The following is a 20,030-nucleotide window of genomic DNA, read 5'->3' as shown; positions in this document are numbered from 1 at the left end:
CAGATATCACAAAAAGAGCAGAACAAGGCCCTTAAAAAACGAAGTATAATAAGCAGACATGGCAAAAAATGTCTGATGAACACATTTAAATGAACACGTTTAAACATAATAGTATTGCTAATATTATCCTACCAAATTAAAAAGAAGTTACTAAATTATTATGAATAGAATAGTTCAAAATAAAATATTTAGATATTATAAACTGATTGATAAGGTAAAGCAATAACATGAGATTGAAAAATGATTCAGCAACACTTTATTTCAAGTTTAATTGCACCTATGAGTTGTATATTGAGTGCCTATGAGCACCTATGAGTGTTGTAATATCAGTCAGTTGGGGGAATTTCTTCTAAAAGTTAATATGTTTTTTTCACTATATTTAGCTATCAAAATAGTTTGCCAAATAAATTATTTGCCAAATAAGAGTCAAACAAGGAAAATAACTTTTCATTTCTGAAGTATTTGGGTTTATTTAGTATACAAAGCCCTTTATGATGATTTTTGGAGAATAACTACATGTATAAATAACTATAACGTGAAATATATCGTTACCGTGAAATAAAATTAGTCATACCGTGAAACAGAATTTTGGTCATACCGCCCACCCCTACTGCATGTCATTTGGATCAAATCCTCTAACAACATTTTGAAAAATAAAACCTGTGTTTTGCTTCAATATCTGATCCTTCTGCTATTACGAAACACAATTTTGCCTGTTTATTTCATACTATCTCTTTTAATGTGGAAAAACCGCAAAATAATATGTATTGGTTTGTAATTTACGGTGAATAAGGTCCTGGAAAAAACTTTAAAATGGACCTTGAAAGTGCTTGAAAAGTGCTTGAATTTGACCTTGGAAAAGGTGTACGAACCCTGTATAGAGTTTAGCATGAATAACATTATTTTTAATTCAAAAGACTGATTATATTTTTGTTGAAATATGATCTTTATATACATCTTTCAACATACATAAACATAATTGAAAAAAACTTGACAGACCTTATCAGATATGTTTTATTTCATAAAAACATAAACAGAACAGTATGCGCAAATATTGTTGTTAAACTACTTAAAATGACTCTTAAAAATGAAATAATGAAGTGGTTTTAGTTTTACATTCCCCTTGTCGACAATAAAATAGGTTGTAGTAAAATGAAATTATGTTAGCATGATTAGCATGCTGCTAACACAATTATCATGTTGCTAGCTTGCTACTAGCATGATTTAAAACGTTAGCACGTTTTAGCAAGTTGCTTACACGATTAAACACATTGCTAGCATGTTTTGACATGGTGCTAGCATGATTTAGCAGGTTAGCATTATTTAGCACATTGCTAGAATTATTTAGCATGATTAACATATTGTTAGCATTTTTAGCATGTTTCTTACATGATTTAGCACGTTTCTAGCATGAATAACATGTTGTTAGCATGTGGCCTGCATGATTAAACATGTTGACATGTGAGTTGGCATGTTGCTAGCATTATTTGAACAGTTGCTAAGCTACAATTATGAATGAATTTCACAAACAAGAAAAGAAAATCAGAATGGGAAAAAAATACTGTAACGCATCACAAAAGAATGTACAAATTTTGTGCAATCCTGAGGTGAGCTATCTTGACAACACTTCTTTTTAATTTTTGTTTGTTTTACCTGAACTATGGGCAGAGTAACACCCCTCAGATCTGATCTAGGAGAACCAGCACCGGTTCTGAGCCCAAACCCAAAGTCTTTAATGCACACAGGGTGACAGCGGTGTCCCGGCTTGAGGAAGAGCCGCCGTCTAACATCTTTGGCTGAACAGCACTTCCACGACCTTGGGGTCAGCCAGGGTTGAGAGGTCACCCAGGTCTTTTTCGTTGCGTGCGATCTGTCGCAGAACTCGCCGCATGATCTTACCTGCGGGACGGGTGAAAGCCTTGAGTTTCAGGAGCAAAGGCAAACGCAAGGAGGAATTGAGGATGATACCAGTACCTGAACGTGTTTTGGGAAGCCCTGGAGCATTCTGGATGAAATCTGGGGTTGCTATTGGTCCGATCTTCTCCCTCACTAAATGACAAATCCACACTAAAGTTAGCAGGTGTCAAATATATTCAGATGAGTTTTAGATGTCTATCTGAAGTCTGAGTGTAATAGTGTTTAATCTGATCGTCTGACCTTTTCTCTTGAGTTCCTCTGTCAGTGTGCGGTTGAACTCGTTGTGCTCTTTCAGTGTGATGAAGCAGTACAGACACTCTCCCTTCACAGCATGAGGCCGACTGACCACTGCAGCTTCAGCCACTGACGGGTGATCGGACAGAGCCGCCTCGACCTCAGCCGTGCTCAACAGGTGACCTGAGAGAAGACGTTTAGAGGTAAAAACGATATAAATACTGTTCGTTTTCTCACACAAACCGCTCGTTTCGTGTCTTAGGCCATTTCGTGTCTTGAGTCATTACATTATGTTTAATCTGGACTTCTCTGTGCATGCTCTTTGAGGTGGTGACCATAGACCTCCATTATATGACTGATAGACATGAACGGTTTGACCTAAAACTATCAAAATTGAAAATACTGTGGAAACAAAGACACCTACATCTTGGATGCACTTGAGGTAAGATAAAACATACCAAAAATTAATTTCAAGGTGAACTATCCCTTTAACTGTTATTCAGCAATGATGCATTGAAATGATCAAAAGTGACAAAGATTTCTATTTCAAATAAATGAGGTTCTTAAAGAATCCTAAAAAAATTGTATCAGTGTTTCCACAAAAATCTGAATTATTTAACATCTGAAATGTTGATCTTGAGCAGCAAATCATCATATTCGAGTGATTTCTGAAGGATCATGTGACGGTAATGATGCGTGCTAAACATTTCAGCTTTGATCACAGGAATAAATTACATTTCACTATACATTCAAGTAAAAAAATATTTAGAGTTGTATTAATATTTCATAAATTTATGGTTTGTACTGTATATTTGATCAAATAAATGCAGCCACAGTGCCATGAGAAAGTATTTGCTCTGTTCTGAATTTCTCTCTCTCTCTCTCTTGCATTTAATTGCAGTTAAAATGTTGAAATATACAGTAGTCAAGATTTAAAGTGGATCAAAACCTTTCATCAAAGTTATACATGAATCTTGTCTCAGGACAACTTTGAACTTTTTTATCTTCAAATTAGTGCCAGACCGATATATCGGCAGACCGATATATCGGCAGACCGATATTATCGGCCGATATTAGGCATTTTCTAAAATATCGGTATCGGCAGTTATAATGGCCGATAAATGAATATTTCAAAAATAAAATAAAAACGGACGAAACACGCTTGAACCATGTCATGAGTGTCGGAGTTGTATAGTTTGTCCACCAGAGGGCGCTCTACACCATTCCTGTTGGCAACACTCGTTGAGTTGGTCACGATACATACATTGCTTGAATAACAATTAAAAGAACATCCCCATCAGTTCTCTTAACTCAAATAAGCATGACTAAATTTGTGACTATCATGTCCAGTTTTAAATAAATAAATAAAATATCGGCCGATATATCGGAATATCGGATTTTAAAACCCAAAAATATTTGTATCTGTATCGGCCTTCAAAATCCTTTATCGGTCGGGCTCTACTTCAAATGTTGACTACTGTATATACCACACACACACACACACACACACACACATATATATATATATATATACCATCTAATACCCCTAAAGATAACCAACCTTATTTACTTCTAAATAACTGTCCTGTATTTATTTTACATATATTTTGTATACAGTTTGAAATAATGTCATAAAACGCCATATTATAGATTCTGGAAGTTAAGTGCCATTTCATGTTGTCATTAAGAGAAGGCAAAATAATATAAAATGGCATTTCTAAGCACCAGGTGGCGGCACTGAAACATCATCATCTCTCAAGGTCTCACCTGAGACATTCAGCATGTCGTCGATCCGGCCGGTGATCCAGTAATATCCGTCCTTGTCCCGCCGGCAGCCTGAGGACACAACCACACTTACAGCAACGCTGCCAAAGTCACCATTTCTTTATGTTTATGAAATATTGCAGAATTAATTATAATTAATTTAACTTTTTTTTTTTATTCATGTGCCTTGTAATCAAAATTAATCTTGTAATTAATCAAAATATCTTCTTCTCCCTCTTGCAGTTCATCTCTGAGGACGAGGGCGGGGCAACCTGTTCTGTCACTCACACCAGATCCACCAATAGCAAACCACAGCCATCCAATCAATTCCTCATGGACAAAATCAAGCCCCGCCCACATTTGTTCTTGCTCCAGAAGCCGTTTCACTCGGATATACGTCACAATAGGGAATAACAGACTATCGCAACTTCCGTTTCAATACGACTTTAATTGAGATGTATGTACCATATCATAATTTGTCCCTTAGATTAGACCTTAATGTCTTTGTTATTTTTTGATAAACATATAAAGTAACCTTACCATTTGAAATTACATAAGATTTTTTTAATTAGTGACTTTTATTGGTCCCACTTTATATTAAATGGCTTTAAGTCCTATGTACTTACAATGTACTTATTGTGTTCGTGTTGTATTGTAAAACACACTTTTGCTGCTATTGAGATGTGATACGGGAAGTAGCCATCAGAGGATGGGGACATGATGGGGGCCATGAAGGGATGGACATGGTCAGAAACAAGCTCAGGTAGGCCGTGGCATTTAAACGATGCCCAATTGGCACTAAGGGGCCTAAAGTGTGCCAAGAAAACCATTACACCACCACCACCAGCCTGCACAGTGGTAACAAGGCATGATGGATCCATGTTCTCATTCTGGTTACGCCAAATTCTGAATGTTTAACAGAAATCGAGACTCATCAGACCAGGCAACATTTTTCCAGTCTTCAACTGTCCAATTTTGGTGAGCTCTTGCAAATTGTGGCCTCTTTTTCCTATTTGTAGTGGAGATGAGTGGTACCCGGTGGGGTCTTCTGCTGTTGTAGCCCATCCGCCTCAAGGTTGTGTGTGTTGTGGCTTCATTGCATACCTCGGTTGTAACGAGTGGTTATTTCAGTCTAAGTTGCTCTTCTATCAGCTTGAATCAGTCGCCCATTCTCCTCTGACCTCTCGCATCAACAAGGCATTTTCTCCCACAGGACTGCCCCATACTGGATGTTTTTCCCTTTTCACACCATTCTTTGTAAACCCTAGAAATGGTTGTGTGTGAAAATCCCAGTAACTGAGCAGATTGTGAAATACTCAGACACCAACAACCATGCCACGCTCAAAATCGCTTAAATCACCTTTCTTTCCCATTCTGACATTCAGTTTGGAGTTCAGGAGATTGTCTTGACCAGGACCACACCCCTAAATGCATTGAAGCAACTGCCATGTGATTGGTTGATTAGATAATTGCATTAATGAGAAATTGAAAAGGTGTTCCTAATAATCCTTTAGGTGAGTATGTACACAATAAGTAAAATGTAAGTACTAAGTCACTTAGTATAAAGTGGGACACTTTTATTTAATAGCAAACATAAAGGATAATGTTTTTGTTCTGTAAGAAAAATCGCCTCATTCATTTTACCAATGTGAGAATGTAATTAGTGACATTTTAAGTAACATTCACGGGCACTGGTTATGAAGTGGATGTGTTTGTGTATTACCATCTCCTGTCACATAGAATCCCGGGAACTTTCTGAAGTAGGTGCTCTCGAAGCGCTCCTGATTCCCGTACACACCCCTCATGATTCCCGGCCAGGGCTTCCGGAAAACCTGAGACACAATACACTCTTAGAAGAAATGGTTCTATTTAGAACCAGAAATGGTTCCATCATATATGGAACTCATATATGGAACTTTTTGGGGGTTTTTTTGGTTCTATTGGCCAAGTATGGAACCCCAGGGTTCTATATAGAACCCAGAGGAACCCTTTTTTTAAGAGTGTATAGAACCTTTTAGGGGTTCCAAATATGTAGCGCTGATGAAACCTTTTAAGGTTCTATACAGAACCTTTTCTTCTAAGAGTGTACATCTATTTATGTAACATCTGAATAACCGTTTGATCTAAATTGTGAAAAGAAAGGGTTCAGGAGCACCATCCAATGTTGAGTTTTACATAACCTGTCTTAAAAATAAAAATTCTGTCATAGTTTAGTAACCCTCAAGTTGTTTCAAACCTGTCTGAGTTTCTTTCTTCTGCTGAACACAAAGGAATATATTTTGAAGAATGTCGGTAACCAGAACACTTGATGGACCCCATTGACTTCCATAGTAGGAAAACCAACTGTCTGGTTACCGAGATTCTTCAAAATATCTTCTTTTGTGTTCAGCCGAACATAGAAAATTCGAAACAACTCGAGGGTGAGTAAACGATACCAGAATATACATTTTAATGACTTATTCCTTTAACCAATCAGAAGCTAGGATGTAAATCTCACCAGGTATCCCTCCGCCTCCCCTTCTAATTCTTCTCCGTGTTCATTGAGAATGGCGGGCTGGACTCCAAAAAACGGCCATGTCTGCACAGAGAAGACACTGACATCAGAGTCATCCGTCCTGAAGACGGATGTGTAATAACTGAAGGGGAACGAGGAGACTCACGGCAGATCCAGGCTTCAGTGGGGTCGCAGCTGGAAGAGGGGTCAAAACATGGCCGCCCTGCACAAACAACAAACTGAGTGAGTTTGTCAGTTATTGAAGACATTTTATACAAGCAATAAGCCATTTGATGTTGATTTTACCACAGTTAATTGTTTTTTTAAGTAACTTTGGTTCAGAAATCTTGGTCAGTAGCCTACACCTGGCCACTTCATGTGTTTTCTGAGATCGGATTTATCAAAACGGATTCCATTTACACCTTTTAAATTAGTTTTATTCATGAACTGTGACCGCACATCCATAGTTCATACAGTTAAACATGTTTTCACATGGATGAATAGGCTAATCATATGCAGATGAGGATATGCATAGTAAAACTAGACGTTGTAAGCTCCATATATCTTGAAATATGGTTATTTCAAGGTGGAGACGCATGTGCACATAATCTTCCACTGACTGGGATTTATAAAGGGAATTCTGCGCAGGTTTAATAAGTCTGAATATTTTTTTTGCGTACGACATTTTGGCTTTCGGCCGCACGTACACTTTCAGTAAAGATCCTACGCACGGTTTTATAAATGAGACCCCTGGTCTTTTCACAATCGGATAGCTAAGGCTTATCCGATCACTGAAATTGATGAAGTGGCCGGGTGTAAACAGCCCCCATGTGTCCTGGCTGGTTTTGATTGTTGTAAATGTTTTACCGTCTCCGTTTGCCAGAAGGTGTCGATAACCGGACAGCGTTGCTGACCCACGACATCATAATACCAAAGCCAAGCCTCCGGGTTTATGGGTTCACCAACCGTACCCAGCACACGCAGACTGGACAGGTCATACCTGAGAGAGACAGCCAATGTATGGAAAAACTATATCTGCACAATACAAATATAATTGGAAAAACAATTAAATAAATAATATTTTATTATTGACCTATTTTATAATTATAATAATAATAATATTAGGTGACACTTTACAGTAAGGTCTTAACATTAGTTAATGAACATGAACTAACAGTGAACAATATATTTTACATTGTTGATGTTAGTTCATAAAAACACAGTTGCTTGTGTTAGTTCAAAAGCATTAACTGATGTTAACAAATACACTTGATTTTAATAAATTAATATTAAAGACGAATAAATGCTGCAGAAGTCTTGTTTATATTTAGTTAATGTTAACCAATGTAGTTAGCTAATGTTAGTAAATGAAAACTTATTGTAAAGTGTTAGCTAATAACTATTATTATAAAGTAAATTATATATATATATATATATATGAGGGAAAATATGAGGAAAATGTTTAATATTTGTAAAATATTTTAAATATGAAGGAAGAACAAAACATTTGAGTAAGGTGTTTATCCGACAAAACCAATTGGCTAAAAAGCCGAACTACAGCTACAGGTTTTATTGTATTATTTTACAAAAAAATATATAAAGTAATAATAATAATAATTATATTATTACTATTACTATAATTATATATATATATATATATATAATTATTATTACTTTATATATTTATATATATATAATTATTATTACTATAATTATATATATATATATATATATATAATTATTATTATTACTTTAGCCAATTGGTTTTGTTGGATAAACACCTTACTCAAATGTTTTGTTCTTCCTTCATATTTAAAATATTTAAAAAATATTAAACATTTTCCTCATATTTTGATGGATTAAAAACTTGTTGGGTCATTAAAAACTTTTGGCCACTACTATAAATGCATATACCACAGCAAAGCAAAGAAATTTATATATATATATATATATATATATATATATATGTGTGTGTGTGTGTGTGTGTGTGTGTGTGTACATATATATATATATATATATATATATATATATATGTGAAGTATATGGAAGTGTATATATATATATATATATATATATATATATACACTCACATACTTTTAATGTATATTTAATGTTAGAAATAGTATAAAGACATAATCAAATATTTGTTTCAAATAACATGCACTTATGAATCATCATCATCATATACCATAAGACCAGCTACAGTTGTTATAAAAAATACTTATTTCATGTCAAATAGTTTTAAACAAAATTACTTGCCACATAACTTAGATTATGTCAAATAAACCAAACAAAACGACCAGAGATTTCAATGTGACTCAATGAAGGATTTGTCTTTCTGAGGCCTCCAGCGCCACCTGGAGGACAGTTATGAGCTTGCAGCAGCTGCTGGCCAGTGTGTGTGTGTGTGTGTGTGTGTGTGCTCACCGCTGCAGTGGTTCTGTCCCGTATTTCATCAGTAGTCTGATGGCAGTGGGCGCAGTGTAGAACTTGGAGACTCCGTACTTCTCAATGATCTCCCACAGTCGGCCCACATGAGGGTAAACCGGAACACCTTCAAACTACACACACACACACACTTTCGGTCAAACTGTTTGTGCTAAATTATTACAATTTACAATTTAATATTTTTAAATAACAGCAATTGCTATGCCAAAGAAAATGACCAGTTTATGCAAGTAAATGTTCTGCTTTATGTTTCAGCGGCGTCTGAACTTACGAGCACACTGGTCGCGCCATTGGCTAACGGGCCGTACGTGATGTAGGAGTGGCCTGTTATCCAGCCAATGTCTGCAGTGCACCAGTAAACGTCATCATGGTGATAATCGAACACATACTTGAAGGTCAGTGACGTGTAGAGCATGTAGCCAGTGACGGTGTGGACGACCCCCTGTACAGCAACCAAACCAATCAATACACACTGTTGTGATGGAATACAAACACACTACTTAGTGCACACTGTGTAGTGTATATACTGTATGATGCCTCCCAGATTTTAAAAAGTTTGTGAAGCAGTACATGCTGCTGAATATATTCACAGTATTGTGCTAATCAGTGAAATAGCATTAACATACTGGATTTTGCAGTTTGCTAATAAAATCCTGACTTTTAGCAGTCTGAACAAATAAGAAGTCAAGAAGGAGATTGTGATCGATATGGTTGGGTGCATTGCATTATGGGATACATTTTCCACCCAATGAGAACTGTCCACAGTATACAGTAGTGTGCTATTATTATGCTATTCTGTACTGTACAACATAGATGATCGTAATGCAAATTGCATTTATTAATTTGCATTTATTACGAATTTCGTTTTCAAAAGTTTGGGCTCAGTAAGAAACAGTAATATTGTGAAATATTACATCAATTGTCTAAGATGTCTTCAGTGTCGCATGATCCTTCAGAAATCACTCTAATATGATGATTTGATGCTAAAGAAACATTTCTGATCATTATTATCAATGTTGAAAACAGTTGTGCTGCTTCATATTTTTGTGGAAACTCTAGTGCATATTGTTCAGGATTTGATGAATAGAAAGTTCAAAAGAAGAGCATTTAATTCAAATAGAAATCTTTTGTAACATTATAAACGTCTATATCTAAAATCTTAGTGACCCCGAACTTTTGAGCTGTAGTGAATGTATGGACCGTATATTAATATTTCCATAGGTGAGGGGGAATGACTCGCCTTGGGTTTTCCGGTCGAGCCGCTGGTGTAAAGTATGAAGAGAGGATCTTCTGAGTCCATCCACTCTGGGTCACACTCGTCCGCCACTCCGTCCATCAGATCATCCCACCAAATGTCACATGACTCATCCCACGGGCTCTGAAGTACATACAAACACAAAAGAAATTAATGAAAGGAAGTTTTCCATGTGATGAAAGGGAAAAATGATGCAGGATAACGATTAATCGCATCCAAAATAAAAGTTTGTGTTTACATAATATATGTGTGTGTAGTGTGTATAATTAATTTGTATATATAAACACACACACATGAATGTATTTATTTAAGAAATATTTGCATGTATTTACTTTATATATATATTTATACATAATTAATATATATAAATATAAATTTTTGATATATTAATTACACATTTTTATTAAATATATACATGCATGTGTGGGTATTTATATATACAAATTAATTATGCACACCACACACACATATATTATGTAAACACAAACTTTTATTTTGGATGTGATTAATCGTGATTAATCATTGCCCATCCCTAATATACTGTAAATATGCATCCTGCATCATATATATATATTCAGATGCAAAAGTGCCATTTGAAATTTTCTTCTAGAATGATCATTTTGATCAAGCTTGTATATTTAAGTTCAGTAATTTCACTTAAATTGCAATGAAGATTAGGCTACCTATTAATTGTCATTTAAGTGAAATTACTGAACTTAAATATACAAGCTTGATAAAAATTAGAGGCTTTTGCATCTGAACTCTTCATACATATACTGTAAATATGCATTATATATATATATATATATATATATATATATATCAGTGGTTTGCGGTGGGATTTTAAAATTAGGAGGCAAAGTGCTCACTTTTTTTATAATATATCAAATATAAATTTATGTCCCTGATACAATTAACATTACATAAAAAAGAGAGTCCGAATACAATTCTGTTTAGTATTTTTACACTAATTGTATATGTATTAAAACCAAGTATAAATTTGATCAAGTTAGTGTCACATTTTTTTCAGTTTTTTCAAAAAACTAAAGGCAGTAACAATTTAAACAATATATATAATTTGTGAAATAATGTTCAGGTTTTCTTTTTAATAGTCAATTTATTTTCAGCAGTCTGTAAACACGAAGACGTACCTTTAACTTCCCCAAGCTTGCTCACTAAAACTTGCTCACTAAAATGTTAAAATTGAGCTGTTTAGTCAATTTTAATTAATATTTCCATTAACTCCATTGCATGAACCAATCATAACCGGTCATATCCAATCATAGTGCGATAGAAGTATCGCCTCTTCTCACGTAACTTTCCTCCATTCATTCTTTAACAGGGGGTCTGTTAAAACTCAATGGGCTCAGAGGAGGCAAGAGAGGCGACGAGACGTCCTGCTGTAACTTTACCTGCGGGTGTCACTGTTGGACAGTGTTACTTTAGATTAGAAATTGTAAAATTTGCATTGTTTTATTTTTGTGTAATTATTTTCTCATCCAGTTTCCCCTGAGGCCCCTGACACACTGTATTTTTCTTCTATGAAATGAAAAAAAAAAGTCAAGCTTATGCTTTTTCATTTCCTGCAGCTCAACCTTTTGACTAACCTGTAGTTTGTTGGAAGCATCACTGTTTGTTATGAAGGCATGATGTCTGACCACCACACACTTCTGAACACACCAGGCCATGCTGAAAGAGAGAGAGATCGTTAGAAGATAAAGGTAAAACATTTTTTTTTGTGATGATGCTAGGCTGCTGTGAATGGTTGCCATGGCATTACGCGATCACATTGCATGGACATTCTTATCATTGCTTTATGTCATTTATTGTTCCAAATCAATGACATCATCTAGTCACGTGTTACACAATTCTGCTTGTCTCATCTCGCATGCTTCCAAACTGTGCTGTTGCCCGGCAACCCCTGACAGTTTCTGATTGGGCGATTGCCTCGTGCTCTAATGGACGGGTGAGATGGTCATGTAAACGGGACGTACCTCTCCTTACAGCGCTGGAGAGCTTCAGATGCAATCTTCTTCAGATTGATCAGCTTGTCACCTCTGTAAACACCATCTGTAGGACACACAGAGAGAGCAAACACGTCAGATTGGAAGATGATGCTTTGTGGATATAAAAATTGGTAAGCTATAATGCACCGAAACATCACATAAAAACTATCTTTGTTTGGTCACTTTTTTTCCTTTCTAATTGACCTGAATAAGTATGAAATGTGAATCAGACTTTGCTTCGATGACTACACAGGATTTCCGGTTATCGGTTATCTGTAAACGCTCATTTGCTGAACAAACCCAATAAACACACAGTCAGCCCAAACACACGTCCTTTAAGACAGATCTGGACAGCCGTGTGTGTGTCACATTTACCTGCTGTTACCAGGATGTTGCACTGAGCGTCCATGATCCTCTCACACAGAGACTCGGACGAGAAACCGGCAAACTGAGTGAGGAAGACAGGAGAGAGTTAGACTCGTCTGCATCTGCTTTCAACTTCGTTTCTCAAGATAAAAAGTCAAGTCATCTGTAATTATATAGCGCTTTATACAATCCAGCTTGTTTTAAAGATGCTTTAACACACACGTTTCAACACAAATTTGGGTCAAATATGGACAAACCCAGCCGTTGGGTTACATTTTTAGTTGTATGTATATCCAATAAATTTTGATTACAAAAAGTATGTTTTGAATTTTTAAAAATCACAGCTTCATCGGAATGTTATGAAACTTGGTGACTTTTTTGGCATTATGTATGTGAACACACACAAAAATTGAGGTCATGATCTGAGCATGCTAAGTGGTCTTAAAAAAATAGTCACACTTGTGGTCTTTGGTCAAAAATGACCCCCATAGGAAATGAGTGGGAATTGACAAAAACACAAAAATTCACAAATTTTTATTTATTTATTTTTAAATTTTTTAATAAAAAAATCGTTTTTGAGATTGTTTCAACTTTATATTCAAATCCACTAAAAAAAGAAAAAATGTGTTTATAAACATTTTCACTATACTGAAACCAGATGGTGCTAATTTTCTTCAAAAAATATTTTTTTTCTGAAGGCCTAGACTCTATATTAAACTAAAATACTGCATTTAAAAAATAATATATAGAAAAAATATATATATATTTTTCCATGGCAAAAATAGACCATAAATATTGCATAAATATTAATAAATTCAATCAAATTGTCTCAAAATACTAAATTACAAAGAATAAATATTATAGATCAAAAATAAATTGCATTGGTTTTACTGGGATGGAGGAAATTTAATTTTTAGGTGTCCGGTCACTTTTGACCGGGAAAGATAACAAGTGTGACTCCGAAACGAAGAGCACCTTAAATATATCAGTGGTATAATATATCAAATGTAAATTTATGTCCCTGAAACACTTAACACCTGGTTAAATAAACATTACATAAAAAAAGAGAGTCCGAATACAATTCTATTTTGTATTTTTACACTATTTGTACATTTATTAAAACCAAGTATAAATTTGATCAAGTTAGTGTCGCATTCGTTTTTTTTTTTTTGTTTTTTTTCAAAAATAATAACTAAAGGCAGTAACATTTTATACAATATAAATAATTTGTGAAATAATGTTCAGGTTTTATTTTTTAATAGTCAACTTTTTTTTTCGATTGGGTTTTTCCACATTTGACCCAAATTTGGGTTGAAACGCCCCAACAAAATTATGATAATTTAAAATAAAATCGAATATGAGACTAATTCAAATTCTGCTGTAAAGCAGCTCTAAAAAGGCAATAGTGTCATTATTCAGCTCTAGTCAGTTCAATTTTGCCCAATTTGTCCGTTATGAAATGTGGATAATCATTTTTATAAATTTGAGGTTCCAAAACAAATAGACAAGCTGGAATGGGGTCATCATCCAAGCATTAAAAAAATAGGCTTTGATATCTGATAAAAAGTAATCGTGTGTTATTTTTAACTCCAGCTGTAACCTTTACTTGGCTAAAGAGGCTTGGCCGGCACAAATATTCCTGGCAGGGTGAATGAGGCGCTCATTTCATGCATATTAATAATACCGTGCTAAATACTGACCCGAGTTTAAACTCTCCTCAAGACCATAATCGACAGAACCCAGAATATTCCTCCATGAAATAGTCACCATGAAATCAAAATGGCCGATTCTTGTTTTTCTATGAAATATTGCAGTATTTATTATAAATTATCGTTATTGTTTTAAATTCATGTGTATTGTAATCCTTAATCAAAATATCTTCCCCTCCCTCTTGCAGTTCATCTCTGAGAACGAGGGCGGGGCAACCTGTCACTCACACCAGATCCACCAATAGCAAACCACAACCATCCAATCAATTCCTCATGGACAAAATCAAGCCCCGCCCACTTTGTTCTTGCTCCAGAAGCCGTTTCACTCGGATATACGTCACAATAAGGAATCGCAATGTAAAACTACTACAGATGTGTAAACCTGCTCACCACTATCGAGTGAACGGCCCCGATTCGAGCGCAGGCCAGCATCGTGTACACCAGCTCTGGAATCATGGGTAAGTAGATGGCGACTCTGTCCCCCTTCTTCACACCTGGACCACAGGAAAAAAACATTAAAGGAGTAGTTCACTTTTAAAAAAAATATTTGTTGATAATTTACTCACCCCCATGTCATCCAAGATGTCCATGTCTTTCTTTCTTCAGTCGAAAAGAAATGAAGATTTTTGATGAAAACATTCCAGGATTTTCTCCATATAATGGACTTCAATGGGGTCCAAACGGTTCAAGGTCCAAATGAGAGTTTCAGTGCAGCTTTAAACGACACCAGACGATGAATAAGGGTCTTATCAAGCGAAACGATCGCTCATTTAATTAATAAATACAAATTTTAAGTTTTATAAGCACAAATGCTCGCCTCGTTCTGTGATGCGCGTTTGTGACTCTCCGTTTGGACCCCATTGAAGTCCATTATATGGAGAAAAATCCTGGAATGTTTTCATCAAAAACCTTCATTTCTTTTCGACTGAAGAAAGAAAGACATGGACATCTTGGATGACATGAGGGTGAGTAAATTATCAGCAAAAGTTTTTTTGTGAACTACTCCTATAATGCAAATACTCACAATGAATGCACTAATATTGCAAGAAAAGATGAGTTAAAATCAAAGCCAGGGGAAAGCGATGCTCTTACCCAACAGCTTTAATGCATTGGCACATCGGCACACGTTTCTCAACAGCTGGTTGTAGGTGACGGTCAGGTGATGATCAGGGGAGTTTCCCTCCCTGCAGGAAACCATCAATATTAATGAAACCATGAGCTAATAACAGATTCATGATGCAAACAGTGCGGCCTAGTGAGTTTTTCCATCTGCGTTTCAAATGATTTTACAATTTCAATCTGATAATAAAATAAAAACTGATAATAAAAACAACTATTCTGGATTCAATACGTCATGTAGAATATATTATCAGCAGAACAATTTGAGTGAAAAGTTGAATCCTGCAGTGTTTCTAGTTTATTACGACCATCAAAAATAGCCTTTGTTAATTAAAATAAAGCTGAAGTAAAATAAAACATAAATATTAGACGAATCCCTAACCCTAATATAAAAAACTGATATAAGTATAAAATTGACTACGAATATCTAAAAATAAAAGCTAATTCAAAATACTTAATACTATAAAAGGGTCTAAATAAGAGTAAAATAACACATTATGTATTATTTAATAAAATACTGTACATTATTGTCTCATTTGTCACCCTTTTTCTTCAACAAAAGCATTATTTGTTCCAAAAATGGAATTTAATCAAATTAAAATCATCATTTGCAGAATACTGAACAATAATTCTTAATTTTATGCCGTAATAATATGTTCTCAATGCATGATTTAAATCCTAAAACTTTTTTTTTTATTTTAAAACTTTTTGTTTATTCCCAGACTCAAATTAGACTTTGATTGTCAGTGTGGTCTCAGACTTTTGGACCCGACTGTACGCGTCTCCTTTTTACAGGAACAGGCCTGTACTTTGGCTCTGATGCCTGCATTAGATGTGGACATTCGTCATTTGTGCATTCGGTGGCCAGAACAGTCAATTCAACAACAGATTGCAATATAGAAACATGCCTGACGCGACGCTAACCTTACGTATAAACAGCAGTGAAAGTGATGCTTGTTTGAGTTCATGTCTCTCCATTATTATTAAAGAAATCTCTCAGCCTTGGATGACTGTGCAACTGCACCTGGCTGTCCAAAAAAAGAAAGTCCTTGACTCTACACTGAAAAGATTACGTTTTTAAACCAAGCATGAATGGATGGCACTGTAAAGAAGGGATGCTGACCTCTGAGGTTGCACATTAGATCATGTTTTGTATTATATATAACAAAGGGGCCCACGTGTATGACACGTGTCAAAGTATATAGAGTCCGAGAGCCTTTCTGTGGAGTGAAACCCCGTGTCCCTGAGTCCGCCATTAGCACTTGATGTTTTATGTCTAACTGAAGTGTCGCCACAGCATAGTCCACATACTTTGGCATTTGTTAGGAGTCTCTCTGCCAAAACCACCTCATGTAATGTGCCACAGAGAGAGAGAGAGAGAGAGAGACACTCTCTAGATTATAGCCCAACTCCAGCCATAGGGCTCATAACACACTTCTGCTTACACATGCAAACCCGTTCACCCGTGATTATTAAGACTTACAAATATATATATATACATACACTCAAACACATACATATATATATATATATATACACACACACACATATGTAAATATTCTATTCTATAGGTGAAATTATTTATGTGAAAATATTGTGTGTGTGTGCGTGTATATATTAATACACACTGTGTATATATACAGTATATATATTTGTGTGTGTGTTTGTGTGTAAATATTATAATATATAACATATGTACAATTATGTATGAGTGCTGTCAAATCGTGACTAATCGCATCGTAACATAAAATAACTAAATATTTAGCTTGAAAAAAATATGTGTATGTGTGTGTTATGTTCAAATATTACATAATAAAAAATATTTAAAATCATGTATGAGTGCTGTCAAATCGTGATTAAAATCGCATCTAACATCAAATAAAAAATTAATTATATTTTGCATATATATTTATATATATTTACATATGTAAATATTCTATAGGTGAAATTATTTATGTGAAAATATTGTGTGTGTGTATATATATATACTATATATGTGTGTGTGTGTGTGTGTGTGTGTGTAAAAGTTTGTATGAGCGCTGTCAAATCGTGATTAATCGCATCTTAACATAAAATAACTAAATATTTAGCTTGAGAGAAATATTTGTGTATGTGTGTGTTACGTTGAAATATTACATAATAAAATATACTGTATGTAAAATCATGTATAGGTGCTGTCAAATTGTGATTAGTTAATCTAACATCAAATAAAAAAATTATTATAATTGAATGTATACGTATATTGTGTGTATATATGTGTGTGTGTTTAAAGATTATATTATATTATATATTATATATATGAGTGCTGTCAAATTGATTAATATAATGTAGAAAAAATATGAATTACAAAATAAAAACAAACATTTTAATGCAAATTTGGGGAGGGGCATGTGCTTAATTTCCATATAAACAATGATATCAATGTTAATGTTCCTAAAAATATGTGGAATTTTAATTTATGCACAATATAATTTCTTCTTTGAGCTGCTGGACATGTCTTTGTGAGATCTGTATATATATATAACAGTCATCTGACACCCCTTATTCAACAAGACTATTAATACTTCACAGCAAAGACAACAATGACTGCCACTGAAGCAGTATCACCTAACCACAACGAGTTTATTATACACTAGAAACAGTTCCTGAGAGAAGTCATCTTCTCATGATGCAATTCTTACAGGACCTTTCCTATCACTGTCTATGCAATCTAATCAAAGAGTTCTGTGATATGCAGATGACTCAATAACACTCACTGTGTCTGTCCGTACCTAATACTTATAAAACATTACAAGTCTAGATTGTACCTTGCACAAATGCATTAACTCTAAACACTGTTGATCTATTTGAAATTATTTTAAGTTAGTCTCTCTACAGTTTATTGTGATACGTTTGTTTTTGTCGGCCTGAAATGCATCAGCTATTAAAGCTTGGATTATATAACTAGGGTTGCAATGCGGCAGACAATGTCCAGTACATTTCCGGGAACTTTCCATGGAAATTTTGGAAACGTTTCAAGTTGGAGAAAATTTGGGGTAATTTAAAAATGTAAACATTTTGTTTGGTCATGGATGCAAACTAATACAAATTTAAAAATGATATTTCTGATATATGTATAAATATATAAAGGTATAAAATAAAAGTTCCCTGTTCTATATACACTGTAAAAAATATTGTTGGTTTAACTCAAAAAATTAAGTAACCTGGTTGCCTTAAAATTTTAAGTTGATTGAACTGGAAAAAGTGAGTTAAAACAATGAAGGAGATTAATTAAATCATCAGAAACTCAAAATAATAAGTTATAACAAATAACAAATCTTGAAAAAAAATTGTTTTACAGTGTACTGGTGAAACTCAAAAAAGTAGAATATCGTCCAAAAGTTCATTTATTTCAGTAATTCAACTTAAAAGGTGAAACTAATATATAGACTATATTTCAAGCTTTTATTTGTTATAATTTTGATGATTACAGCTAGGGTTGGGTATCGAGAATCGAGTATCGATTGGAACCGAGACTAACTTTTCGGTTTTTTTCCGGAATCGTTCAAAAGTTAAAATTTCGATTCCTAGTTTCGATATTCACAGTCCGCCGAGCGGAAGAAGAAACCGCTGGACAACACCAACGAAGAAGCGTCTACCGGAAGTGTTGGCATAACCGCGCGAGTCGAACATGAGTAGCTTACGTCGGCGGTCCAAAGTGTGGCTTCACTTTTCTAAAAATTAACGAAATCTCGGCAAAATGCAAAATTTGTGACAAGAATTTGTGACGGAAGGAGTATTTCCTTCAGAAAGACCGTTGGTTAGCAAGGTTAGCTAAACTTTTTTGACCCTGCCTCTTAAAAGAATCGAAATCGAGAATCGTTAGGAACCGGAATCGAAACAAGGAATCGGAATCGGAATCAGAATCGTTCAAATTCAAACGATACCCAACCCTAATTACAGCTGATGAAAACCCCAGTCAAAATTAATATTGTGAAAAGGTTTTCATATCTGTAAGCCATAATCATGAAAATTATATCAAAATGAATGCTTGAAATATCTAATATGCATGTATTGAGTCTATATAATATATTAGTTTTACTTTTGCACAATATTCGAATTAATCTTCACCGGTATTTGCAAACTTCAAGTTTATTCCCATATATAATTCCCATGGAAAGTTTGCGAAACTTTAAAAATTCCTTGAATTTTGCAGCCACAAGTTATAAATGTACATAGTTATGCACCATATCATGTTAGATTACCAATAGTAAGCCACTTTCTCTCCAAGGTTCCTCTCATGAACGTTCCGGTCAAGGACGTTGTAGCAAATGTTGGTTTTTGCTCCCTCCATGAACTTGATGTAAACGTCCCCTTTGGTGACATCAAAGTTATACCGCAACATCTGCCCTGACGGAGGCTTCTTCCAGTAAAACTCTTGAGCAACATCCCCCCAGAACCCTGTAATGCATATTAAACAAACAGATTTACTGCATTCAGTTCCTCTCTCAGGCGTCATCAATGCACACATGACCTACCGTCAGGCTCTTCCATAGACTTCTTATATAAAGCAAGATATGCATCAAAGTCTGGCACATGTGCATCTGTGAACTGGCCATGATCTGATGGATGGTATATCTTCTCCTCTGGCTCCTGGGGTCCTGGAGCCACCATGTTGCTGGAGTCTGAAACAGGAGACATTTGACAATCACTATGGTCAGTCTGTACATGAAGAAGTT

The 20,030-nt window shown here is 34.9% G+C and overlaps 1 protein-coding gene and 1 long non-coding RNA gene across 2 annotated transcripts; one reads left to right on the top strand and one right to left on the bottom strand.

Annotated features, from left to right (window-relative positions):
• Nucleotides 1–996: 996 nt before the first annotated feature.
• acss2l (acyl-CoA synthetase short chain family member 2 like) lies at nt 997–20,027 on the bottom strand. Its single transcript, XM_039649137.2, has 18 exons — nt 19,830–20,027; nt 19,557–19,752; nt 15,286–15,377; nt 14,584–14,687; nt 12,494–12,566; nt 12,107–12,182; nt 11,720–11,801; nt 10,098–10,235; nt 9,129–9,299; nt 8,837–8,970; nt 7,277–7,409; nt 6,576–6,632; nt 6,413–6,493; nt 5,639–5,747; nt 3,919–3,987; nt 2,158–2,334; nt 1,975–2,049; nt 997–1,899 (listed from the first exon to the last, which is right to left on the bottom strand). Exons 1-18 carry the CDS (start codon nt 19,990–19,992, stop codon nt 1,784–1,786), a joined length of 2,046 nt encoding a protein of 681 aa, XP_039505071.2. The 5' UTR covers nt 19,993–20,027; the 3' UTR covers nt 997–1,783.
• LOC120461054 (uncharacterized) lies at nt 11,746–14,587 on the top strand. Its single transcript, XR_005618082.2, has 3 exons — nt 11,746–11,833; nt 12,041–12,249; nt 14,382–14,587. It is a non-coding gene; the product is annotated as an uncharacterized LOC120461054 (long non-coding RNA).
• Nucleotides 20,028–20,030: the final 3 nt, after the last annotated feature.

This window comes from Pimephales promelas, chromosome 5, assembly GCF_988280905.1.
Source record: "Pimephales promelas chromosome 5, fPimPro1.hap1.1, whole genome shotgun sequence".
NCBI lineage: Eukaryota > Metazoa > Chordata > Actinopteri > Cypriniformes > Leuciscidae > Pimephales > Pimephales promelas.
Note: the sequence above shows the minus strand (reverse complement) of the source record. Positions and strands in the feature narration are given on the sequence as shown.

Bases quoted from the DNA above. Each gene is read 5' to 3' on its own strand.
- acss2l (XM_039649137.2), bottom strand. From the start codon at position 19,992: ATGTCTCCTGTTTCAGACTCCAGCAACATGGTGGCTCCAGGACCCCAG. The intron at 15,378-19,556 runs GTAATCTAACAT...GGTTTCCTGCAG, and splicing joins GAGAAAGTGGCTTACTATTG to GGAGGGAAACTCCCCTGATC. The intron at 9,300-10,097 runs GCGAGTCATTCC...GTTGCTGTACAG, and splicing joins GCTCGACCGGAAAACCCAAG to GGGGTCGTCCACACCGTCAC.